Source organism: Myotis yumanensis, unplaced genomic scaffold, assembly GCF_028538775.1.
Source record: "Myotis yumanensis isolate MYYU_CA2020_CCGP unplaced genomic scaffold, mMyoYum1.0.hap1 SCAF_6, whole genome shotgun sequence".
NCBI classification, from domain to species: domain Eukaryota; kingdom Metazoa; phylum Chordata; class Mammalia; order Chiroptera; family Vespertilionidae; genus Myotis; species Myotis yumanensis.
Genome location: NW_027223757.1, coordinates 75,009,774 through 75,037,283, shown reverse-complemented (window position 1 = coordinate 75,037,283; position 27,510 = coordinate 75,009,774). Strand labels below are relative to the sequence as shown.

Genomic DNA, 27,510 nt, shown 5'->3' with positions numbered 1-27,510 from the left:
TGCCTTCTTTGTTGCTCTGAGCCAAATGGAGAGAGTAATTGATATCACTGATACATCTGTTGAGCCTTTCAGTTACCCAGGTAGATGAATAGATGTCAGATAAATCAGGTTTGGAATCAGATGATTAAAATAAAGATGTAATTTACAATTGCCTCTATTCATCAATATCATTAATTATCTCCATTACATTTGATGAAGAAAGATAGTTTGCATTTTTACTCTCATGTGCCCTGATAACCTACTTTGAGAGCTCATCTACTTAAGAGCTGAATTATTTGGCTATGTAAACTGCAGGTGATATCAAGTAGTAGACATATGTACTGCTCACCTTTTTTTCCCTCATTCACTGAGTACTCTGGACCTGCTATACAACATATACAATATATGCTCTGAAAGAGTGGGGGTCAGATATTGATGAGTGGCAATAAATTTCTTTTAAAAATTTCTTTTCACATGTTTTGCCTAATAAGATAGTGCTTAGAATGGACTAATGGACTACTTGGGCTGATACCCTTCTGATGTATGAGTGCTTGTTTGGCTTCTGTTTTTATTATAATAAAAATTACAGTCTTTAGGGGGTTAAAAATATAAATGATCATTGAGACCCAATTAAATCTCATTGTGTTAGTCTGCTTAGGTTAACATAACAAAATACCATAGACTGGGTATCTTAGACAATAAGCGTTAATTTCTCAGAGTTCTGGAGACTGAGAAGCCCAAGATCAAAGTCTAGCCAATTCAGTTTTTGGAGAGAGCCCTCCTCCTGGCTTACCTTCTCATTATGTTTTCAAAGGGCAGAGAGAGAGAGAGAGATAGAGAGAGATAGAGAGAGAGAGAGAGAGAGAGAGAGAGAGAGTTCTCCTGTCTGCTCCTCTTCTTATATAATACTAATCCCATTATGAACCCCACTCTGTTTACCTCTTTTATAGCTGATTATATCTGGAAGGTCCCATCTCCAAATACCATCAAATTGGGGATTAGGGCTTTAATAGGTGAATTTGGGGGAACACAATTCAGTGGATTGCACTCTTTATCCCATTTAATACAAGTTGTCTTTTTGAAGTGGTTAGGTTTTTAATGGCTTTGCTTTCATTACTCTCTTTGCCCATATTTCCTTAATCTATTGAACACTATTGAATTTTCTTGAACTAAACCGATTTATACTTATATGGCCAACTCAACATTGAATATCTATAAAAACCAATTGTTTTATTTTTCTTACCATCTGCTTCTCTACTCAATGAATTATGTTAGATTTGGAGCCAAATAATTTGTACTTTTTTATGTTCAGTTTCAAAATTAGAGATGATTAAAATTGTTTTCTTTATCTTTTGTGTAATTCAGATAACTTTCTACTTTGTTAACTTTAAAAATTATATTAGCATATACTATTTCTTCAAAGTATCATGAACCACAAATAATAGTTGAAGTCTTATGAGAAGTTATCTATAACTTAGTAAAAATACCCTTACATAAACATATACTTTATCAGACTACCCCATCTAAATATAATAAAATTTATTGTCTTTTTTACATTAAACTTGGTTCTTCTGCATTATAATTATAGGTGCAGAATGAAGTAATTCCCCTATTAATATCACCACAAATTTTATTGACAGTCACTTTTCATCCTTGGGAAATTCTATAATGTAGATAGAGTTATTTATTAAAGTGGATTGAAGCAAGATTTTAAAAAGTATAATGAAGAAAAAAGGGGGGCAGGGGAGAGTATAATGTCAGTGAACTGCTCTTTTAGAATCAGTCAACATTTTGAAAGCTATACATGTAAGCATCAGAATGTTTAATTCAGTAAAGTTGCACTTAGATAGGGTGTTATGGCATTTTCCTAAGTATTACGTTTACTTCTTTGCTTGTTCCTAATAGACTGGTATCCCATGCATGCTATCCGCTTTTCAAGGACCAAAATGCTACCAATAATGCCTGTGCCATGGCAAGTAGGTCTGATGGGCGGGGAAAACGGCATGCCACAAAGCCATGTCCCAACAACATTGAGAAATCTAATAGGATCTACCAATGTTCTCCTCCATACCGAGTCTCTTCTAATGTAAGTCTGAATGTCAAGAATTAACAGTGGTTTACTTGCTCAAAAAATATATCTAGCTCTACTGTTATTAAAGCTATTTAAAAACTATTAAAACCTATACATTTTAAGATAATGTTATGTTTTTAGGTATAATTTCTGATATTCTTAAGGTGACCATTAAAAATTTCCAGTTTGGGTATGATTTCTGATCTTTATAATGTGAGCAGTGTAGATGATTGACTTACATTTAAAAATGCCCATGGAAGTAGAGTTTTTAAATTATGTTTTAATTACTTAATATACCTGACAAGCAAAAACTAAATTGAACCTTCATTACTGACTTTTTATTTATGGTCGTAGCTCATTTTATCAATCCTTTGCCTTACTCCACAAAATAATTAAAGTAGACATAGCTGTAATGGGCAAAAGATGCCCTTGGATTCTAGTTATCATGATAAAAGCACTGGCAAATTTTATTCTATTGTATCAGTGTTCTCCAGACCTTCTCACTTGCAGAATATCTCACCTTCACTGTCTTTCAGTTACCTGTGAAATACAGTCCACTATTCTTACCACGACATACAGGCTTTCGTGTTTTGGTTCTAACCTGCTGTTTTTACAGCCTTTTGTCTGCCCAGCATCTACCCCTCCACCCACTCATACTGCTCCTGATATAAGGTCTACTGTCTGCTTCCTAGATACACCATGCTCTTTTATGCTTCTCTACTTAGCCAAGTGGTTATTCCTCTTACTCAAATGGTTTTCCCACCTATTTCCATTTGGTAAAATCCCACATACTAGGTACGTGTCAAGGTCCAGGTCAAAACTTTACCTTCTCTGTGCAGTTTTCTTGACTCCTAGGTAGGATTAATGTCCCTTTCTTGTTTGCATCTATAGCACTTTGAGCTTGTCTCTGTAACAGAACTTACCATTTATGTTGCTGTCTGTCTCATCTACCAAAATGTAAATGCACTGAGGATAGATTCAGGGTCAATATTTGTTTCTATTCTGGGTTTCGGTGCTATGTGCTCTGTGATATTTGTGAATAGATCAACGGATGAATGAATAACCTGGCTCTTTACTGAGAGCTGCATTACACAGTGGGTAGCAAGATTTGTATGTTAAATCTGCACTGAGGAACTCCACTGAACATGCATCTGGAATCGCTCCTGTGATCAAAAGAATGGAAATAGTATTAAAAGCCAATGATTAAACATGGTTTTAACTTAATTTTTGTGACCATAAAAAATAATTATTTTCTCTCTATTCCAACATTATTGTCAGTGTTACAGTCAATGAAATAAATGGGTGCATGTTGTTTTTAGCAACTTTATCAATGGAGCATCTCACATGTGAGTATTTCAAAGCCTGATTAATGGCAGGTGGTCAAGGCACATTGGATTGTATAACTCCTAGATTGGTTGTACAACACCTGACATTATATACCAGACAATGGGGTTAGAATGCTCTGATAACAATAACAATGCTCATTGATAATTTTCCTTCTAGGAAACTGAAATAATGAAAGAAATCATACACAATGGACCAGTTCAAGGTATGCTTGGATGAAATATGGCTGTGTGTTATTTATTCCTTTAATAAAGAACATTACAGTTTAGCTCATGCAAAAAGAGCTTAATAAAAGGAAGAAAATTTTTACTTTTAGTGTGTTCATAATGGTTCATCAGTACCAAGGTCAGGGCAATCATGGGAAATATGCTCATATTATAACTTCATTAGTTGTCATTTTATTTAAAAAATAGATTCATCCATAAATTTAATTCTTAAATATTAATGACACATTTGATGAAAGTCTGATAAATCTTTCCAACATGATTATGAACCAAGCAGACAGTCAAACATAAAATGCTAAGTGATGGGGCTCATTTAATTGTTCAGTCCTATTTAAAATTCATACATAGTGTTAGAAATGTTCTCACCTTCAGCTTAAATGGGTCAGGAAATGGATTAAAAAAATCAAGGTTTAGCAGTAGAAATAAAGTAGATGCACTTATTTTTCTATAAACTCAAAACAAATCAAATAAGCCAGTAGGATTTTGTGTTTTATAAAAGGCTTTCTATTTTGATCAATTTGTGTTACAGATAGTAAGCAGTAAATAAAATTATTGTACATTGACTTTGGTTTTAAGATATCATCTCTGATACATAGTTTCTCTGCTTACCTATTGAGTTTTATTTTTCGCCAATGGCATAGCTAAAGATACATTCACAGTGTATATTCTCTGTAATAAATTGCTTTGAAAGGCATGAAGAACATATCTAGTGAGATCTGAAGTGGAAATATAGGTTGTGAACAATAAAAGGCCCAAAATATATTATCAATGTACTGGGATGAACCAAATACATTAAACCAAAGCTTAAATTTAAAATATTTGATATACACCTAAGGAACTGTTGGCCAGTTCTTGTTTTTGTTAATGGTGACCTGATTAGTATTGATTCAATATCTAGCAGGCACCATGGAATTTAAAGTTATGTTGGAATAATTTGTATTGATTGTTATCACCACTTACTACTTATTGAGAAACTGAAGCTTACACTAAACATATCCTGGGACATGTTTTAGTTTTTAAAATCCTTGGGTCTTAAGCAAAACCTGAAAAAAATAAATAGAAAATTTTTTTTTTTTACAATTGTGTCATTTTTGTTGGCTCTTCTAAGAGAAGGGCAATACATGTATAATTTAAATATATTAAGTAATGGAGTTTGTGTGACAAATTTGAAGAGCAGAGGCATTTGAAATCAAGGATGAATTTAAAAATAAAACTTTGACATTGGCTACTTAAATGACCTTAGGCAAGTTACTTAACCGTCTCTAAATCTTCAGATCTAGTTACCGTTATAAGTTCTCTATGTAAAAAAAAAAAAATTGGGATCATAATTATTTAAAACAGAACACCTTAGGTTTCTTGTATGGTCATACAGTTAAATGTTCATGAATATTTTATTCATGATGGTTAACAGAGTTTGGAAAAGCTACAGAAGATAATCCTATATCCTATATAATAAAAGCCTAATATGCTAAGTGTCCAACTGTTCAACCAGTTGCTATAACGTGCACTGACCACCAGGGGGCAGATGCTCTGACTGGTAGGTTAGCTTGCTGCTGGGGTCTGGCCGATTGAGACTAGGCAAGATGAGCCTGACACGCCCTGGAGCCCTCCCACAGTCCCTTCCCAGCTGGCCAATCTCCCACGGTTCCTTCCCGGCCTCTAAAATATTTCTTCTAATTAATTTCCTGCCAATGTGCACAAATTCGTGCACTGGGCCTCTAGTGGTTCTATAAAAAAGGAAAAAAGTTTACAATATCTTCCCATTTTTATAAATGCTGATTGACTCATCTTGCTATAGATGCAAAGTGATGTCTACCCATTGTTGCATTCCCCTCAGTCTCAATACAAAAGGATATAAAAGGCAACAGAATGCTGACTAAATAATACTGTGTGCATTTTTCTACAATATGTAGAATGAAAAATAAGTTTAGGTTATGGAAATAGAATAAAAGCAAAGATCTGCATAGAGCACAGTTATATAAATTCTTAAAAAGTTATGGGAATGTTTTTTAAAGTCGATAAAGAAAATTTAGTATCTTTTGAGAATATTTGAATGGCATCAGAAAAGGCATGGAACATTAAAAATAAAATAAAAATGGAACATTAAAAATATTTGACCTTGGAATAGAAGCTTCATGTTAGTAGCTATCAAATGCCTATGTTATGTAAAATGCATGTCAAACTAAGATAGACATGCAGGGTACATAGTTATGAAGGGGCTTACCAATCTTCCCCAACTAAAAATATTTTCAGTTCACATCTTCTAGAAGTTTAAAGTCTTCATTCTGAATTTCCCAAGCCCTTCAACAAAGCCCACAATACAGAAAAGAAGTAATCTAGGTGAAGAAATGAAGGAGAGCTTTATAAAGCATAAGCTCCCACTTTCTAAAGAATACAACATTGGCTCAGCTCTCCAGAGCTGGGAGGCTGGGATCTTGTCAGAATATTCTTTTGCCAAGGGTTTGCTTTCTATTCAAGCTCACCACGGAAAGATTTGTATTTATTTCTAAGGATTAAGGGCAATTACTTTAAGCCCAGTTTGCTAGGCTCACCCTGTGCTGCTAGCTTAATTAGAGTTGTAAGAGGCTTGTGGTGAAGCATAAGGTTAATGGAGAAATCGCAAATCACTAGCCAAGTGCCGAGGTCCTTCACTGCAAAGACTCAATTCCTGGTAATATTGCCTCTGTCAATTAAGAATACCTGGTGTTTTAAAGGTATAATGTGAATTTAAGTAACACTCAAACAGCTAAAAGTTGTTCTTAGAAGAAGAAAATATTGCAGCCACATGTAAGTGAAATCCTAGGGCACTTGTCTTTCGCTGACTGGCTTATTTCACTTTGCATAATATTCTCCAGATAAACTAACAAACAAAATAGAAACAGACTCATAGATACAGAGAACAGACTGACTACTGTCAGAGGGGAGGCGGGGAGGGTTGCCTCGTGAAAAAGATGAAGGGATTAAGCAAAAAAACAAAACAAGCAAACAAACAAAAAAACCAAACTCATGAACAGTCCACAGAATGGTGATACCAGAAGGAAAGGGGATTGGGGGAAGGCAAATTAGGATAAAAGGAGGATAAATGGTGATGGAGGGAGACTTGAATTGGGTTGGTGAACACACAGTACAATATACAGATGATATATTATGGAATTGTGCACCTGAAACCTGTATAATTTTATTAACCAATGTCATCCCAATAAGTTCAACAATAACAAAAAAATATATTGCAACCAATTAAATTAAGCAGGAATCAAAATTAGCCTGTATTACAAGATTGCTTCTTAAATTCTATTCCTGGCAATTTACTTATTGGTTGTTTTGTGAGAATTTCTGGAGGTTTATAAAGTTAATGTTTTTAACTGTGTCATTTTTTCCTATTGGGTTTTATTTTAGCCATAATGCAAGTCCATGAGGATTTCTTCCATTATAAGTCGGGGATATATAGACATGTGACCAGTACAAATGAAGAATCAGAAAAATATCGAAAGTTTCGGACACATGCAGTCAAACTCACTGGGTAAGGCAATTCTTAAAAATCTTTATTTAACGCTTTTAAAAAATGAAACTAAAAGAAAGTGTTTGTAGTGCATTTTGGTACCAAAATTCTGCTTTGTATTGAGAGAGTCTGATATAAATTAAAAATTATCTAAGCATTAATAATCCTTAGTTATTATTTTAAAATTCAGTGAAAAGGTAACTTAAAATTCTGTTAAAAAATAAAATGGCCATTTCCTGTCTCTAACCTATTAAATGTGTCTTAAGAATCTGTTCCAAGGGCAAGGGAGATATATTATTGCAAGTCTGGTCTCATAATGTCTCATTCTAATTCAGATGAAATGCTACTGATAAGATTTTGGGAATTATTTTGTTTTGTTTCCATCCCAAACCCTCACTTTTCTCATCTGATTGAACCCACACACAAGCAACCTCTGCTACAACCAAATCATTACTTTCTCCTTACTGATCTTTGAAACTCTCTGAGTCAATTCCAAGGTGTGTAGAACAGTTATCCTCTATGATGTCTCTTTAAACATCATACCTCCCTTATTTGAAATACTCTGGTATTTCCACTATAAAATTACATTTTATTGAATGTAAGAAACTACTGATTATGGCTTTTCTTAATTTCATGGATGTGAAAATATGTGCATCTTAGAATTGAAATACATTTCAAGTTAATGTAGAATAGGTAATTTCACTATTCAGTGATAACGTGGCTCAAGAATTTGGAGTAATTTTATATGTCTCCTAATTATATAGCTATAGAGAAAGATGGCTAGATAAATCACTAGATGTATTTAACAGGAAAATGAGATACTGAAGTATTTAAAATTTATGACAACAAAAAGTTTGCTAAATTTTTCATCAGCAGTATATAAGAATACCAATTTTTCAATATTCTTTTAATCACTGGGTATATTACTTTTACTTTAAGTCATATTAAATTCCCCCAAAATCATTATTAACAGGTGGTGAAATCATATCATCTAAGTCAGTCTCTCTCTCTCTCTCTCTCTCTCCTCCTGAAAAGTTAGAGAGACAAACAAAAAATAGAAAGATAATATGGGATAGTGGCATTTTAAAATACTAATATTCAGATTTATTTTACTTGAATTTAAGACAAGAGATGCTAGTTTCTAAAAGAACATTTTATTCTAAGAGAAAATTATAGTAAAAAATAGTGGTTGGAGTAATAATCCATTTTTAAGTTCATATTTCAATTTCAGATTATATTGATTTATTAACAGACAAGATGAAGAAATTCCTCATTCTTCCACTTTTTCTACCTCACCTCCTCTCATATACCTTATATGTGTTAGTAATATTATTTTTACATATCAAAGTATTACAAAATTTGCATTATTCTCTTAAACCATAATATACATAGTTTATAATTTCTTATATATTAATAAAGTAAATGATAAGCAAATACTGATGCTGGCTTTTCTGTTCTTGAATTTAATTTTTATTATTTATTTTATTTTTAATCAAGACAGGCTCTTATGCCTGTGGTACCTAATTTCTTTCGCATTTGTGAAAGTATTTGTTTTATTTTTATTCAGGAATAACTTTAATAAGTATAGAATCCTGGGATTTTAGAACCTTTAAAACTTTATAAATAGTGCTCCAGAGTTTCTGGCATTGAGTTTTCCTGCAGAAAAATCTCTGGCCATCCAGATGTTTTGTCTCCTTATAAATGACATAATCTTTTCTACTCAAATACATATATTAATCTTTCTTTTTTCTTGAATTAGCTTTATTCACTTTTTTTAAAAAAAGTACATATTATACATATGCTGGATCTTCTATATCTGCTTTAATATTTTAATAATACTTATAATTCTTTATTATTTCATTGTATATGATTTTCTCTACTCGGTCCCAACTATCTCTGAATATTTATTGTAGTATTTGGCATTCATTCTCCAAAGGGCTTTTGCCTCTGAAATGTTTTTTCATTTTTTCTCTTCTCTTTCTTTTGGTTGTCTTTTAAGGTCTTCTTTGAGTCTATGTCTGACTTCTCCAGTTTCCCTGAATAGTTCCTTTTGAGCTGTATAGTATTCATGTGTTTTTTGCCTGACTTTAAAAAACAAAACAAAACACTTTTACCCTAGTGCAGTGGTTCTCAACCTTCCTAATGCCACGACCCTTTAATACAGTTCCTCATGTTGTGGTGACCCCCAACCATAAAATTATTTTCGTTGCTACTTCATAACTGTAATTTTGCTACTGTTATGAATTATAATGTAAATATCTGATATGCAGGATGTATTTTCATTGTTACAAATTGAACATAATTAAAGCATAGTGATTAATCACAAAAACAATATGTAATTATATATGTGTTTTCCAATGGTCTTAGGTGACCCCTGTGAAAGGGTCGTTCGACCCCAAAGGGGTCTCGACCCACAGGTTGGTGACCCACAGGTTGAGAACCGCTGCCCTAGTGGATTTTGCTCAGTGGATAGAGCATTGGCCTGGGGACCTAAGGGCCCCAGGTTCGATTTTGGTCAAGGGCATGTACCTAGGTTGCAGGCTCCTGGTCTGGGCATGTGCAGGAGGCAATCAATTGAAGTGTTTCTCTCACATCGATATTTCTCTCTGTCTTTCCCTTTCTCTTCCATTCTCTCTAAAAATCAATGGAAAAATATCCTCCAATGAGGATTAAAAAACATAAAAAGAAATTTAATCTCTAATCTATGCATTTTACTCTCTATCACTTCCTCCTTCCAGTCCACTCCCTCTACTACTTTGACCTCAGCTGTCCTTCAGTCACACACTTACTTTCAATAAATTATTCCATTTAATCTGACCAACACTTAACTGTCTCTCTTCTGCTTGATGCCCACTCCCTTTGTTATTTAGTTAAAATTCTGTGGTGATTCATTATAATCACTTACACAAGCCCTGGACTCCTCTGCCCTTGCTTGATTCATCATATTGGTTTAGCAAAATCTCAAATCTGGTTAAATTAAAATAAGCCTGTTTCGTACCTATAGTTGTGCATCTGAACACAGCCAGAAAAAGTAATATGTGCTGGTTTCACTTTTATTTATAACCACAAATTTCAAGTAGTTACTTAATACTGCTAGGCAATTATATTCTGGATTTTTATTCTGTTTACTGTCCCATTCCAGGTGATTATCTCAAAACCTTTTCTTTTGTCTTGAATCCCCAATACCTCTACCCCCATGCTCTTAGTTGATAATCTTGAATCCTATTTCACCAAATTAAAGCCATCAGAAATAACTCCAAGTATCATTCATACCACCTCTCAGCATGCACTCTCTCATATTCTTCCTTCTACTTGTTACATATGTGAAGCACCATGCTCTTACCTAAATCTCTCTTTCTGTAGTGTGGACACCAACCTTCTTCACTATGTAAGAATGTGCAGAAGCAATTTCCCTTTCTCTACTTTATAATCAACCTTTCCTACCAACATAAATGCATGCCATTACATATCAGATATTATGATGATAAAAACTTTCCCTTGACTCTGCTTCTCCACACTCCATTCATGGTCTTTTCTTACAGCAAACTCCTCGCATGATTTGTCTGTCCTTACTTTCTTCAATGTTTTTCCACCCATTTTTTCTTAAATCTCTCCAAACACTTTTATTTCCCTGCTCCTGTTCATAAAACTATTTATTTAAAGGTTATTAATGACCTCCACATTGAGATAGTCATCGGTCAGAATGCACACCTGCCCACCATTTCCTGCTGGTTTTTCTTTTCTGGCTGTGACTTTTCAGTGTTCTTTGCTAGTTTTTTCCCCTCCCTGTACTTGTATACTTCTTTTTTTAAATATATTTTATTGATTTTTTACAGAGAGAAAGGGGAAGGGATAGAGAGTTAGAAACATCGATGAGAGAGAAACATTGATCAGCTGCCTCCTGCACACTCCCCACTGGTGATGGGCCCGCAACCAAGGTACATGCCCTTGACCGGAATTGAACCTGGGACCCTTGAGCCCACAGGCTGACGCTCTATCTGCTAAGCCAAACTGGTTAGGGCCTTGTATACTTCTTAATATTAGAGTGTCCATACTCAGTTTTAGGTCTTTTATCCCTCCTATTCTCACTCATTCTCTGATGAACTCATCAGTCTCTGAGCTCATCTCGGCTTTGAGAACCACCTAAACCTGACACAAACTGGATTTACTAGAATATCTCCCGCCTAGATCTCTCCCTGAACTCTAGACTTATGCATTCCATGGCCTTCTTGACATCCCCATGTAGGTACCTAATAAATGAATCAAATTCAGCACTTCCAAACTCAACTACTGATTCCTGCCTTTATACCTGCTAAACAACACCAACTTTCTCCATCTTAGTTGATGACAACATCCTTCCATATGCTCTGGCTGAAAACCTGAAAATTATCCTTAAAATTCCTTTCCTTGAAACTCACTTTCAATGTGTGAGAAACTGTTATTTCAACTTATATCCAGAATCTAATCATTTTTTACTGTTCAAACTATCACAACTCTTGCCTGACCTACCATTACCCAATATTTTGTACATGGACTACTTAAGTAGCTTCTAACTGGTCCTCCTTCATTTATATTTGCCCTCAAAAGTCTATTCCCAACAGAGAAACGAGAGTGTTCCTTTTATAACACTAGTCAGATCTTGTTACTTCTTTACTCAGAACCATGCCCTACTTCCCCAGTTCCATGGGAGCAAAACCCAAAGTCTTTACAATGGCCTACAAAGGCCTGCATGGTCTGAGGACTCCCCCACCTGCCTGCCTGCACCCTCAGCAATTTTCTGATCTCAATTTCTGTTCATCTGTGCCTGTTCTTCCTGCTTTAGTTCCTTTAATGTTTCAGGAACCCACACATCTGGGTCTCTCTCTGTGGTTAAAATGGTCTTTCAGACATCTGATTTCTTAGTTTCTGTGCTTTCATTGAGTATTTATTCAGATCTAATCTGTTCAGTGTAGCTACCCTGACTGACTTATTTAATACTGCTAACTATCCTCTCTTCCAGCACCTCTGATCCCTCTTACATGATCTATTAATTTTTATAACAATTATTACTTTCTAACACATGCTTAATTTATTAGCTTTGTAGTATGTTAATAGTATATTGTCTTTTCTCCCTACTAGATTGAAGCTCCGTGAGAGCAGGCGTCTGTAATATTCACTGATGTAGCCACACCACCTAATACAATGCTGATCTATAAAAATACTTACCGCTTTCTCTAGTCAAAGAATAAACTTTTTAGCACATGTTCTATGCTAGTTCTCATTTGATACTCTTCTTTAAATGGGTCAGCTTTTTGGTGAAAAATAGAGTAAGCAGAAGTTGGAGGAGAGAGCTGAAGCACTCCTCAGCTTTGATTGAAGTGTGCAATTCTTGGACCCATTGTGGCCAAATCAACTCTTCCCTTCGTGCATAGCCTGGAGCATTTGGTGGGACTCATAATACAGCCCTTGCAGGTATCTTTGCTGTCATGTGCGATTCTTTGCCTTTCTTCTCTGCTTCACCTTGGTTTATCTTTCGACCATTGCCCCTGGATGGTTGGCCAGGATTCTGGCAGTCTAGTGGACTTCCAGTGTGATTTCTTCCTCAGCAGAACTCCGATGGGTTGTATGGGAACAGACCGACATAGTTTGATTGCTGTGTGCCTGCTATTGGCCCTCATTAGGGGATATTCCTGGACTGTCTTATATACTTTTAAGCGCAAACTTCTCCTATTCAGGTTGGAGATAGAGGGGAAGGATTTTACTGTTGTTTCTCAGCATCTACTCTTGCTTTGGTAGAGAACAAACTGTATTTTTCTGTTATTCCTTAGTTGTTATTTGGGATTACAGCTTTTTGCTTGGTTCACTAATGATAGAAAGTATTGAGGTTTTACATTTGGTTTTTTATTTTTGAAATTCTTTTTTTAATATATTTTATTGTTTTTTTACAGAGAGAAAGGGAGATGGATAGAGAGTTAGAAACATCAATGAGAGAGAAACATCGATCAGCTGCCTCCTGTACATGTCCTACTGGGGATGTGCCTGCAACCAAGGTACATGCCCTTGACCAGAATCGAACCTGGGACCTTTCAGTCTGCAGGCTGATGCTCTATCCACTGAGCCAAACCGGTTAGGGCTATTTCTTAAATTTTTAATTGTTTAGTTACTTTTCAGGAAGATGAATGGAATAAATATGCTTTTATGCTGCCACTGTAACTGGAAATTCATCTCTTTTTTATTTTCGTTCACTTTGAAAGTCCAATTCCTTCTAAACCTCTCCTTCTTATGTATATTTCATGATCAGTTTTTGTCTTCTCTAGTGATGTCCTTGATTGGAAATTTTTTTCCACCACATTCTTGATGATTGAAATAATTTTTGCTATCATTCAGAGAACACTGAAAATGCCAACAATGATGTGGAGTCTTTCTTTCTTCATTTATTAGAACTGATCATTTATCATCTCTATCACCTACTTAGCCATGCTGGTTGTGTTACCTTCAGTCTACTCCTAAATTTGTTCATGCTGGCGTTGTACAAGATACGGATGTGTTTACATTTAATCACTCTGACACCATCTGTTTTCCATGTTCAATGTGTCAGTTGCAGTAGTGTGTTCATTTTTATAAACATTTAGAAAATTGAGACCTTTATAAATATATATCACATGTGTGACAATTAACAAGGCTAATTCTGACAAATTACTCTTGGAGCACATGTTTATTTTTCAGAAATATTTTAGGTCCCCTGGGCATTGTCAGGTGCCCTGGAGAAGTAGATTTTAATTCATTTCTTCATTAGTAATTCCTGATTTGGTAATTACTACATGCAGAAAATTAATGCATCAGTGAATTAGAGAGTAATCAAATAGCCCAAGTAAGTTAATGTTTCTTATCAGAGAACTGAATGTACTCCTGTCAAGCACCTTACAAATTTATTACAATACATACATTCTATTTGCTGCTCTTTCTGTAGAAAACAACGCTGTTAGACTGCACTTACTTGAACAAATGAATTTAAAGTTCTATCACATGCCAAGCACTGGGAAATAGAAGGAGGATAACTACATAGTCCTACTCTTAAGGACTTTAGGGAATGAGGCAGACACATTCACAACTGACACCAGCATAAGGTAATACATGCTATATATTCCCATATATATAAAGGACAGGATTGTGATAGGTAGCTAACAACTTATAAAAACAAAGATTTCTTTGCTCCTAGTAAATATTTTATTTTAGTCCTCCCTCTTCTCCTTCTAAAACCTCTGTTTATCCCCATTATGGATACTAGACTTATAAAAGCATTTAATTGAATAAAAAATGTCATATTATGAGACTAGCATTATTTTACACAACAATAATAAGGAAATATTACCCATTAAACTAAGAAACTTCATTGATTTTTAGATGGTTCTTAATTTTAGAGATATTAAAATATGCAAAAAAAAGTATATTGAAATAAAAACAATATGGTTGGTATTTGAGATATTTATCCGGGTCAGTGTTCTCTATACTATGGTTCTATTCCATAAGTATCTCTCTCCATATCTACTACAGTTTATCCAGTGTCCCTGTTCAGAAAGGGTTCTGAGCTTTTTAAAATCCTTAAGTCAGAAGTTGAGAATGTAGTGCATTAATGCCATTTACTTTTTGCATATTATTTTAATATGCAAATCATATGAATAAAAAGTCTTGAATAAAAAAATCTATCAGGTATAAATTTTGGAAACTTGCCCAGTCAGTGTGACTCTGTGGTTGAGTGTTGACATTTGAACCAGGACTGTTCGATTCCTGGTCAGGGTACATGTGGACTTGATCCCCAGTGTGGGGCATGCAGGAGGCAGCTAATCAATAATTCTGTCTCATCATTAATGTTGCTATCTCTCTATCCCTCTCCCTCCCTCTCTGAAATCAATAAAAATATGTATTTTTAAAAATTTAGACAATTAAAATAAATAATTGGGGTAAATATTGAATTTTCTTCATATTGTTACCCCTGCTTATGGGACAGAATTTTACTGATGATATAGTCAAAAGAGAATAACAAAATAATTTCAGGACATATTTTTCCATTGTTTAATAATATTTTATGTGAAAGTGTATTTATTTAACAAGTTTTCATAGAGTACCTATAAGTGCCAGGTGCTGTTTTAGGTACCGGAGATGTATCAGTGAACAAAATAGACACAGATCCTGGTCCTCATTAAACTTATATTCTACTAATTGATGCATAGCTGCACAATTAAAATTGTGTTATATAAAGGACCCGAGCTTGGGTGCTAATTTTTGTGTCTGTGCCCCATGTCAACAATATCAACTTTTTCCCATTATATAAATATTGTGTAGTGACTCAGACAAAAGACAGACCATTGTGAAATGGAAGCTGAAAGGAAAGCAAACATGAAAAGAATCCAGGAAGAACCAATTACAAAATAACAAAGATGTTTTTCAAATACATAATGAATGATAGAGAATGCCAGTTTTTAAAATTAAATTGAACACCCCAAAATACATTTTAAAATGCTGCAAAATTATAGAAATTAAGCAAGTTTCTAATAAGTGACTGTGAAGACATCTGCTTTAGTGAATCATCCAAAAATCAAGGAAGAGATTTCTGTAAACCTTGGTGCATATCTATCATGATGACTTAAATTTGGGCACAGATAGAATGATTTCTAAGTTTGTTTTTTTCTGTGTTTTCAACAAAAATAGAACTCATGTTGTTCCTAGAGCTGTGGTAATAGGCAATGTGTGAAAAATAAAACAATAGTCCTTGACTTCACAATGCAACTAGATATCAAACAAAAACACATTAAAAATGTAAAGTTATTATACATTTTACAAAAGCAGGGTTGAAAGTGGTAAGAGGGTATACAATACTTGATCTAGACTTTAGAATCTGAGAAATGTCCCTGAGGAAGAAAGTCTGAGCTGAGATTTATGGGTTGTTTAAGAACAGGAAAAGGGAACAACTTGTGTAAAAAAAACCTATGGTCAGAAGGATACAAAACATTGTTTGAACACAGTGCTATGATTGCTGAACCTCAGATGGCAGGGACTTGTAGGCCATTTTACAGAATTCAGTGAAGCATGTTACGCATTTAGTTAAGCATTTTAAGAGCAAAGGGAAGTCACTGAAGTTATTTATTTATTTTTCTTTTTTCAATATATCTTTATTGATTTCAGAGAGGAAGGGAGGAGAGAGAAATAGAAACATCAGTGATGAGAGAGAATCAGTGATCAGTTGCCTTCTGTCTGATTGAGTTGGGGATTGAGCACGCAACCTAGGCATATGCCCTGACTAGGAATCTAACTGTGACCTCCTAGGTCAATGCTCAACCACTGAGCCACCACAGCCAGGCTCACTGAAGTTTTTTTTAAATAGAAAGGTGGCATGATCTTTCTTTGTATTATTTTGAAAGATTGTTTTACTATAAAAATGTTATGTAAAAAGGCAAATTGTAGTACCTAAGTAAAAGATAACAGTCTAGACTTGGTAAGATGGTGGGAAAGTTGGGGAGACATGAATGGATCAAAATTATTGAAGGAGAAAAGCTGGCAGACATGATTGATGTGGATTTGGAATAGAGCATGGACAATGAGACGGGAAAGTTCAATATTGGGCGTGATGATTTTTGAGGTGTCTTAAGACATAAGATTGCAGATAAGTGTCAGAGAAGACAGATATACTGACCTCAACGTCATAAGAGATAAGTGTTGAAGATGGATAGGACTGAGCAGAGTGAGAAAAACAGAAAGATTGATTGAGACTAAGCCATGAAAAAAAATCCAATATTTAAAGACTGGTTAAAAAAATGATGAGCCTACAAAAAGAGAGAAGAGGCCAGGAGATTTTACTTTAAAAGTTGCTATTGTAAGATTTTTCAGAAAGCCGGAAGGATTGGGGATTGGTCTTAGAGAGAGACTGTCAACTCTATTCTATCAGGAGAAAAGGCAGAGAGGACAAGTTTCAATGAATCTGTTTTAACATTTAAGATAGTGGTAAGTTGAGGAAAAGTCCCACCAGCTACCTTCATTTTTTATCTCCAGATAGTAGAAGGTAAGGTTATCTGTAGAGGGAAAAGATGGTAGGAGGGATGCATTATCAGAAATTAGAGGAGAATAGAGATGGTTTGCAATGGCTCTCTAGATGTTTAGGAGAGAGAGCTGCCCAGAGGAACCTAAAGAGATTGCCATGCATTGCTAATGCTACCCTTCCGCCCTCTTGTGTGTTGTAGTCAGTTGCTTGTGTGCACACAAAGAGCATTGGGTAGTTGAATTTACCCAATTGAGTTTTCCAGATGGGTGCAATGAAGAGTCAGAAAAACAAAAGGTTTAGAATATGAATATTAATGTAAGTATTACTGAACAACAGAAAGCTTTAATAAGAGTGATGAAAAGAGGATTGATGGATTTGGAGAAAAATCATTGGAGTAGAGGCTGTGCTAATTCTAATCTCAGTGATTTTATGATTCTCTAATTTATTTTTACCTTTCAGATTTTTTTTATTGAGAAAATATTAATCATGTAATAATGATATTATGTGAACTGATATTTTAAATATTATAAATACAGTGTTATAGAACCATAATTTTCTATATTAATGCCTAATTATATTAAAAACTAATTTTCTACTTTATAGTCATAAATCTTTGATATTCATCTACCTAACTATACCTATATAAAGGTACTTGTCCTCTAGGAGAATATAAAAATAATGCTTCAGAGTTAAATTTCTAATACATTTTTCCTATATTTTCTATACATTACCATAAGTATCAAGGATTCCAGGAGCACAAATTCTTATGTAGTGCTATTGACAATGCTTTATTGGGGTCACCACTTGTATTTTCTCGTTCATCTTTATTCCCCCCTCTTTCTTTCTGAATAACCACTGAATGTTAAGCCTGAGTTTTCATGCTATGTTAAGTTTAACCCCTGGCAAATTGCTCAATTCCAAGCAGATATTTTAATTAGAGGTTTTGAATGCACGACAAGGTCTAAGACAGTTTAATAAACATTTCAACTACACTTATTTAGAAAATGAAAATAAATGTGTGATAATTGGTATAAGTAATACAAAAACATTTAATTTGGGTCTTGGGAGATGTTTCAACTGTACAATGTTTAGCTTTTTCTTTTTTGGGGGTGATGTGGGTGCCCTGGTTTGAGTAGCTGCTATAACAGATAGATTCAAAATAATTAATATTTCAAATATATTAATAGAAGTTTATTTCTTGTTTACATAATAGCTCAAGGTGGGTGATTCTAATTTTAGGGTAGTTCTTCATATGGTTTCAAGGACCGCAAACTCTTTCTACTTTGTTGATCTGCCACCTCTTAGGATTACATATTGTGACCTCATTCAGCCTATTGAAAATGAAGAGGATCATGAGGAGGGTTTCTTTAAATGTAGTGCTTTTATTTTTATTTTTTAAAATATATTTTTTATTGATTCAGAGAGGAAGGCAGAGGCAGAGAGAGATAGAAACATCAATGATGGGAGAGAATCACTGGCTGGCTGTCTCCTGCATGCCCCCCACTGGGGATTGAGGTTGTAACCCAGGCATGTGTCCTTGACTCCAATTGAAGCCAGGACCCTTGCTCTATTCATTGAGCCAAACCAGCTAGGGCAAGGAAGAGGGTTTCTTATACTCACTTCTTTTAAAGCCTTTACTCAGAAATGGTTCTTCTCACTCCATTCACATTCCTTTGGCTAGAACCCATTCACATGGCTCTGGCCCAGTTGCAAAGGTGACAGGGAAATGTAAATGATTTGGCAAGAACATTTTAATTTAATATCAGAACAAACAGAGCTAAATAGTGGGGTAGAATTTCAAATTTGCATATATTTTAAAGGAAAAGAACCAAAGACTCAAATTTGTAAAGTGCTGGCTTGGTTGACATCTCCCAGGCCCTCTGTGATTGTGTGTTCCACTTTTAGAGAAATTTTAAGAATTACTGCTCTATGAGATTGATTAAATTAATAAATATATTTTGTAATAACTAACATCCATAGACACTGAGGTAGCACTACAGTCCTCATATTTACCAGGTAAAATCCTATCTACTAAAAGAAAAACATGGTAATTAGCCATACAGCCGCTACCCTTCCCATTGGCTAATCAGCATATCCTTATGCAAATTAACTGCCAGCCAAGATGGCGGCCAGCAACCAGGCAACTGACGCGAACAGGGAGGCTTGCTTGCTTCAGTGACGGAGGAAGCCAGGTTCCCCGTCTGCCTTGCCGGCCTCTCAGCTGCAACTCTAAGAAACATTGTAACAAATATAGAAGCTAAACAAACCCCCAGAAACCTGCTTTAGTCAGCCAGTCTTCAGCCAGCCGGACCGCAACATTGTTTCAAATACAGAAGGTAAACAAAGGCCAGAAACCTGCTTTCATCAGCGGAGGTCTCATAGCTGGAGCCGAGCCTCAGAGCTAAACCTGGCCCAGAAAAAAAAAAAAAGGAGCCAAACCAGTGTGGCTCAGTGGATAGAGCATCGGCCTGTGGACTGAAAGGTCCCAGGTTCGATTCCGGTCAAGGTCATGTACCTTGGTTGTGAGCACATCCCCAGTGGGAGGTGTGCAGGAGGCAGTTGGTTGATGTTTCTCTCTCATCAATGTTTCTAACTCTCTATCCCTCTCCCTTCTTCTCTGTAAAAAATCAATAAAATATATTTTTTTTTAAAAAAAGGGAAAAAAAACAAGTTGGGAGCTTCAGTCACCTGCCAGCCTGAAAACGGCCCTCAGCCCCTCACCCAGACTGGCCAGGCACCCCAGTGGGGACCCCCACCCTGAAGGGGGTGTGACCAGCTGCAAACAGCCATCATCCCCTCACCCAGGCTGGCCAGGTACCCCGGGGGGGACCCCCACCCTGAAGGGGGTGTGACCAGATGCAAACAGCCATCATCCCCTCACCCAGGCTGGCCAGGAACCCCAGTGGGGACCCCCACCCTGATCCAGGACACCCTTTAGGGCAAACCAGCTGGCCCCCACCCATGCACCAGTCTTCTATCCTATATAGTAAAAGGGTAATATGCCTCCCAGCACCGGGATCAGCAGAGCCGCGAGGCCTCCTGGCACCGGGATCAGCGTGACAGGGGGCAGCGACCAAATCCCCTGATCGCCCTGCGGCTCTGTGTGTGACAGGGGGCGGGGCCACAACCTCTCTATCTGCCTTGCTCTGTTTATGACAAGGGAAGGCGCCCCAACCCTCTGATCAGCCCTGCTCTGTGCCTGATAGAGGGGAGCTCCCCAAACCCCTGATCACCCTGCAGCTCTGTGTGTGACAGGGTGTGGCACCCCAACCCCCCTCCCCCCCCACGGGCCCTGCTCTGTGTGTGACGAGGTAGAGCCATAACCTCCCCATTGGCCCTGCCCTGAGTGTGACAGTGGCGGCGCCCCAACCCCCTAATCGGCCCTACCCTGAGCATGACTGAGGGTGGCATCGCAACCTCCTGATCCGCCCTGCTCTGTGCATGACAGGGGGCGGCGCCCCAACTCCCCAATCGGCCCTGCTCTGAGCCTGACCAGGGGCTGCACCTAGGGATTGGGCCTGCCCTCTGCCACCCGGGAGCAGGCCTAAGCCAGCAGGTCATTATCTCCCAAGGGGTCCCAGACTGCGAGAGGGCACAGGCCGGGCTGAGGGACCCCCTCTGCCCCCCGAGTGCACAAATTTTTGTGCACCGGGCCTCTAGTCCTTATATAATGGAAATTATTCTATTTTACCAGATATAAGAAACTGAGAGTGTTTTAGAAAACTTTTCAAATCCTTCTGACTTCAAAATTGATATTCTTCCAGTGCTGCATTCACATATATGTGAAAAAGGAAAATCAGTGTCACAGTCCACTCAGTGTCTGTTTACTACATAGATTTTCTCAAGCAATTGCTATATTTTTTCTTTTTATAAAGATTTTCTTAGGGAAGAAATAAACATTCTTGTATTCTATCTAAAATTCTATTCTCACTTGCTTTGGCCATACATCTTTAATCTTTATATAAAGACTTTTGCTCCCGACTGCTGTGGCTCAATGGTTGATTGTCAAGCCAGGAATCAAAAGGTCTCTGTTTCAATTCCTGGCCAGGACAGATGCCTGAGTTGTGGGCTTGATCAGTAGGGGGTGAGAAGGAGGCCAAATATTTATAATGTTTTTCTCTTCTCCAAGTTTCTCTATATATTCCTCTCCCTTCCTCTCTTAAATTCAATAAACACGTATTTTAAAAAAGACTTTTGCTTAATTTTTCAAAAAGAAACTTTAAATACATAATAGGTATGAAGTGTTGTGCTAAACGTTAAGAATACAAATGCCGATAATATAATAATATACTTATCCTGTACTCAAGCAAGGAGGGCAGGGAGGAGGCTGGAAAGAGAAAGAAGCAGATGCCAATACACAGTGTCTTAAATGTGGAGATGGAAATAGGACAGGAATTTATACTGACTAGTGAGGATGTACTTCATATAGGAAGGCACATGACCCCAATTCTGGGGCCAGAGAAGACTGGAAAGAGGTGCCACTTTTTGTGGATGTTGGTTTAGCAAGTAGAAATTATAGAAGGTCTCTGGAAAGAGAAAAGTATACTGCAGGAAGAATGGGCAGCAAATGCAAAATCTCACAGTGAGAGAGAATATGGCATCCTTAAGGAATTGGAAGGAACTTAATATGGATTGAGTATAGGAGGAGGAATTTAATAAAAAATGAATCTAAGAAGTAGGCCAAGTCAGAGGGGCATTCTTCTATTGAATGACTTATCCTGGAGCTTAGCCTAACTCTGACTATTTCACTGTCTCTGAGTTGCTTAACATCCCTCTGTTATCTCTATATTAATTTGTGTGTCTTTTCCTCAACATAATTTGCTTTACAGTGAGAGTACCAGGAAGTGTCTGTGTGACACCCCTCTACCTCTCATCCTGTGAAGTGATGTTCCCAATAAAGAGACCAAATAATCTTTCACATTTGCACACAGTTCAGTTCAGCATCCTAGTTCTGAATCCTTCTATTTTCAGATGAGACATATCTGAAATCAGAAATTGTCATAAAAAAAGAAATGGGATTTCAATAAACTGAAATTCAGTTTCTGCTACAAGGCAAGTAGCAGAAACTAAATAACTTTCAAAATGGAAAAAGAATCTTTCTTCCCCTGACACATTGGCAGATCTGAGCTCTGAGAAATACATACAAATACTTGCCTTCACTTGAAGGGTTTAAAATGTAGTAGTAGTAGAGACATCCTCTTAAACATATAATGTAAGTCAGTGGTTTTGAAATGAATAAGGTGAAACTGTATAGAAGCAGAACCTCACCTAAGAGTGTATTGGTGCATTAAAGATTAAAGTGGGGAGTAGAGAAGGAAATGACCCTAGAAAAAAGGTGAATTTTCAATTATTTCTTTGCATTTTTTTCTACTGTAAACTCTTTATTCTTTTCTTTTATTCATTCTCCTAATAGAGTCTTAGTTTTTAAATTTTGGATGTCTATGAGCTCATAATGCATTGAAAGCATTAATCCTTTTATAATATTGACTAAATCCCAGTTTGTGGTTGGCTTTTATAAATTTATCTTTAATGATTTTGATCTGAACAATACTTTAACTTTTAATTGAGGTTTTAATGTTCTATTTTTAAAATAATTAAGTCAACAATCTACCTGAAAGATATTTGGGTGAATGATGTGTAGTGACTATCTAATTTTTTCTCCAAACTCTGAACCTAAGAGCACCAGGGTCACATAATGGGATAATCCACCCTTTCCTTACTCTTTATAATACATTTTTGTGGTTTATTAAATTCTTAATTTCTTGATTCTGGTGTGTATTTTCAAAATAGTCTCAATCTATTATTCAATTTCTACCACTTTATCTTAATGCTAGATGGTGTTTACATTGCTTCATTGCTTTCATTTTTTCACTGTTTATCCAATTATTTTTACTATTTATTTTCCCAGTAACACTAAAAAAAGTCAGAAAATAACTTAAATTGGAGTCAGTATGTTTTGTTTATAAAAGATAAAATAACCTTTTTAGCCTTTTGAAGACTATTATTTAGTAGCCTGTACTTATTTTTTAAGGATTCTACTTTTGTAATCCTTTTCCCCCTCTTCTCTATACCCTCAGATCTTTATATCTTTCTGAAATGCAACTTTCAAAGTTGAAGCTATTTGAACGCTAAACTATTTTATTTCACTTTTGTTACCAGTTTTAAGTATTTTGATAGTAAATAATATTAAATATAAAAGAAGCATTAAAATAATAATTTGATTCAATGTCTAAAAATTTACCATTTTCCAAACTTGAAATATTTTGTTATCTAAGATCTAAAAAGGACCATGGATTTTATCAACCCAGTAACCTACTGTAAAAGATAACACAGACATAGAGTTTTTCCAGAGATTAAGATTACATACTGGTTAGTTATAGAATCAATACTCAGCTCAAGGCATTTCACCACTAATCTTTTTTGTAAAACCACTGGAATACAACACAGCATTAAGAATATGTGTACTGAAGTCAGACACATCTATATCAAAAACCTATTGCTACCATTTAGTTAGCTGTGTTTAGCCTTTTGTAAGCTGGACATGGAAGGGTGTTTGTAAGAAATAAGTGAGGTCTCCTGGCTGGTGTCACTCAGTGGTTGAGCACTGACCCATGAACCAGGATAATAACGGTAAAAGTAGTAGCAATTGTTGCTAACTCCTCTGTATAGTGTTTAAATTGCTTGGCGCTATTTTAAATGCTTCACATCCATGAACTCAACACCATACTCCTATTCCTGATAGGATATTCTTTAAAGTGTATAAATTTTAAAAAGCATTTTAACAAAAGGCTTCTGATGTTTTAAATAAAAAACTGAAGATGATATCCATTTATATTTATATACATATTTAATTATATAATACATATGTGGATATTTTTCTATGTTTGTGTGGTGTTGTGGCAGAATACACGGGAGCACGATCAGCCAGCACTCTGAGGAAGGAAAGTTTAACCTTTATTTCGCAGATCTGCTAGTCCAGGGGAATTCTGGATCCAAAGCCTGAACTGAATTCGTGGGGAGGCTCTGACCTATATATCTCCGCCTGTGGCTGGCCCCTGAGGGACCCCACAGCTCCACCAAAGTCAGTTTTGGTGGGACTTTGGGGGCATGCTCCTCAGCTCTGCCCAAGTCAGCTGGCAGGACCCTGGGGTTAGGCTCCGCAACTCCGCCCAAATCAGTCATAGTGGGGAAGTAAGACTACAGTTTTAACCAGATACTAAACTAGGTTGCAAGCCCCCCCCTCCTTCCCCGCCACTTTCCTTTTCATGTGTATTGTTTTTTACAAAGTTGTATGTGGGAATGTAGAAGGGATAAAAATACAGTATGTAAAAGTGCTCATCTTGCATTGCAAGATAATAATATTTTTGTATTTCCGCTTTTACTTTGAGAATATTAAATTAGGTAATATTAAAATACTTGGCATATTTACTATTATTATAATAACAGATGTAATGGTTTTCTGATGCATAAATATTCTTACCAAAAAACAAATTAAAAAGTGGTTCCCTCTTTTATCTCCTCCATGAATAGAAAGAAATCTATCCAGATTTTGTAATTGTCAAGAGACAGCGTTGTAGATTGTTCTTAGCATCACCTATTATCTCCTTGGTCTCTGGTACAACCCCCAGCCTACATTTTGAATTCAAGTTCACAATGATGTGTACAGTTGCTAGCTCCATTACCATGATATATTGATTGTTTCACTCAAGCTCTGCTGCACCGAGATAGGCCCGTGATGCCAAGTGCCAATCAGCATTCGTCATTACTGGACAAATATTCCTATTCCACAGTAAATTATTACACTCTTCTTAGAACAGTTATGTTGCCCCAAATATTATGCTTCACTCTCTCATCTCAGGTACTGTTTTGGTGTTTTCTGTGAGTTATTGGAAAGCTGAGAAATAGAGGTATGAATAATGTGGTTGAAAACCAAGAAATGAAGTAGGCATAGGACAAAGCTTGCAGGGACTTCTTAGTTACAGTTAGGGTTTTGAACCTCATCCCAAGTGTTAGAGAAGTTATTTTCAAGGAATTTCAGCAGAAAAAATGCCTATTTTACATTTTTTAAAAAGATCACTTTATGTGATCCTTAGAGAATGAAATTATGGAGATGGAAGTGGAAGGGGAAGAACAATTAAGAAAGTAATGTGGGAGGTCCTAATAAAAAAAATAATAGCAGCTGGGACTAGGTTGGACCTTTTGAATATGAATAAACAACTGTGAGGTATACTTTTTGGTAGAATTGACAGGACTTGGTAATTTGTTGGAAGGGATAGTGATTGGAGAGGAAGGTGTCAAGGGTAGGTTCCACATATCTTTTCTGAGTAACACATCACACAGATGCTCTGAGTAACACTTTGTACAGTTGGAGAACAATGGAAGAGATGCAGATGGAGGTAGAAGGGAAAGCAAGAGTTTAATCTAGATATATTGAGTTTGAGATTTCTGGAGACTTCCCAATGGAAATGTAAAAAATATATATATTTACACATATACATACATACATATACATGCATACATACATTTATGGAGTGAAACCATAGAATTTTGTAAGTCCAAAGAGAAGCCACTGAAAATGATATCACTTAGATGGGCTAAAGCCATTGGAGTAGACAGGAAGATTACAGACTGAAACTTGAAGAACCCCAACATTTAAAGATCAAATATGAAGGAGAGGATAGTAAAGGGAACAAAAATTGGTGAAAGAGGGAGAACCAGCCTTGGTGTCACACAGACCTGGAAGAGAGAGGGTTCCGAGAAGTGGTAGTGGTTAGTGTGAAATGTTGCTTAGAGGTCACATAAAACACATATCCCAGTCTGTAGAAAAAGAAAGACTAATAGGAAGTTCTTTCTTCTTGCTCAGTCTTTGTGTTTGTATCAGTTATTATAATTGTAGATGCAATTACTTTAGAATATTCTTTTATCTTCATCTTAAGTCCTGTTGAATTTTATTTCTTTCTTTTTTTTTTTTTTTTAATATATTTTATTGATTTTTTACAGAGAGGAAGGGAGAGAGATAGAGAGTTAGAAACATCGATGAGAGAGAAACATCGACCAGCCGCCTCCTGCACATCTCCTACTGGGGATGTGCCCGCAACCCAGGTACATGCCCTTGACCGGAATCGAACCCGGGACCTTTCAGTCCGCAGGCCGACGCTCTATCCACTGAGCCAAACCGGTTTCGGCGAATTTTATTTCTCTTATGTGAGTTTACTTGCCATTCATATATTTTCATATTGTGTATGTATTAAATTTGATGAAAAATTTTCCAAAAGTCATTATGATTATATGAAGGCTAAGAAAATCCTTTGGCTATTATATTGAACTAGTGGCCCAGTGCACAGGATTTGTGCCTGGTGGCGGGTGTGGCCTGCGAGGATCTGCCTGCTGCGGGAGCAGCCACTCAACCCAGTCAGCCAAGCAGCTGTGGACCTGCCCTCTGAGCAGCTGCTCCCACTGCTTATCCCAGTCAACTGAGTGGTGCTCCCACTGTGGGAGCACACTGACCACCATGGGGGAGCTCCTGCATTGAGCGTCTGAGCCCTGGTGGTCAGTGCACATCATAGTGACTGGTCAACCGGTCATTCTGGTCATTCTGCCATTCGATCGCTGGGCTTTTATTATATAGGATGACTTCCAAAAATATTTGAACCTTAATTAGAAAGTGAACAGTGCAATTATTCAGTTGACATAGATGCTCCCCAAATTTACTCTCAACTCAAACTTTCAAACAAATTTTATTGAGCAATGATTATATACTAGGCACCTTGCTAGGTGCTGGAGTTACTGAGATGAATAACATGGAGAGTCTTTACAAATAAAATAAAATAAGAGTCACTGGTTTGACATAATGATGGAAAGCTATTAATCAGTCATCCAGTAAGCCACTGGGAGGTTCTACAGACTTTTGGGATCCTTTGACCTGAACTCATTGACAGAGAGTGGAGGTGGAGAGGGACCTGGGGACAGTGAAACTGATAAATGGCTTTTATTTTTCTTGTATTCTCAGTGCTGATTGAATTGTGTTGCCTTCTCTGTCAGCACTGAATCATATTGACAGGACACTTTGTGCTCCATTTGTCTTCTCTTGTTTGACATTGGTCTTTCATTGATTTGTCATCTCAAACACTGACCAGATCCGTTCTACCCTGTAATTGCCATTCATACAAAACAGAGCAACAATGGCAAAAGAGAAAAGCTTTATTTTTCTTTAAGTGAAGGCATGGTGCACATGTTCTTTTAAAAATAATTCTTAGAAAGTCTTGACATTCATAAAAACATGGCTTATGAACATGCTTATAACATGTATAAAACATGTACATATGTGTACACACACAAAGGTCTCTAAGATTGTTTTGCTTCCAGACAGTGCGGGACT

General features: G+C 36.4%; 1 protein-coding gene across 3 annotated transcripts in view; it reads left to right on the top strand.

Annotated features, from left to right (window-relative positions):
- TINAG (tubulointerstitial nephritis antigen) overlaps nucleotides 1-27,510 on the top strand; it is a 77,648-nt gene that overhangs the window by 35,497 nt on the left and 14,641 nt on the right. For all 3 annotated transcript variants that reach the window (XM_070418375.1, XM_070418374.1, XM_070418373.1), the window contains exons 7-9: nucleotides 1,885-2,065; nucleotides 3,554-3,599; nucleotides 7,015-7,138. In XM_070418375.1, the coding sequence (XP_070274476.1) occupies nucleotides 1,885-2,065; nucleotides 3,554-3,599; nucleotides 7,015-7,138 (351 nt within the window). The remainder of the gene's footprint in view (nucleotides 1-1,884; nucleotides 2,066-3,553; nucleotides 3,600-7,014; nucleotides 7,139-27,510) is intronic.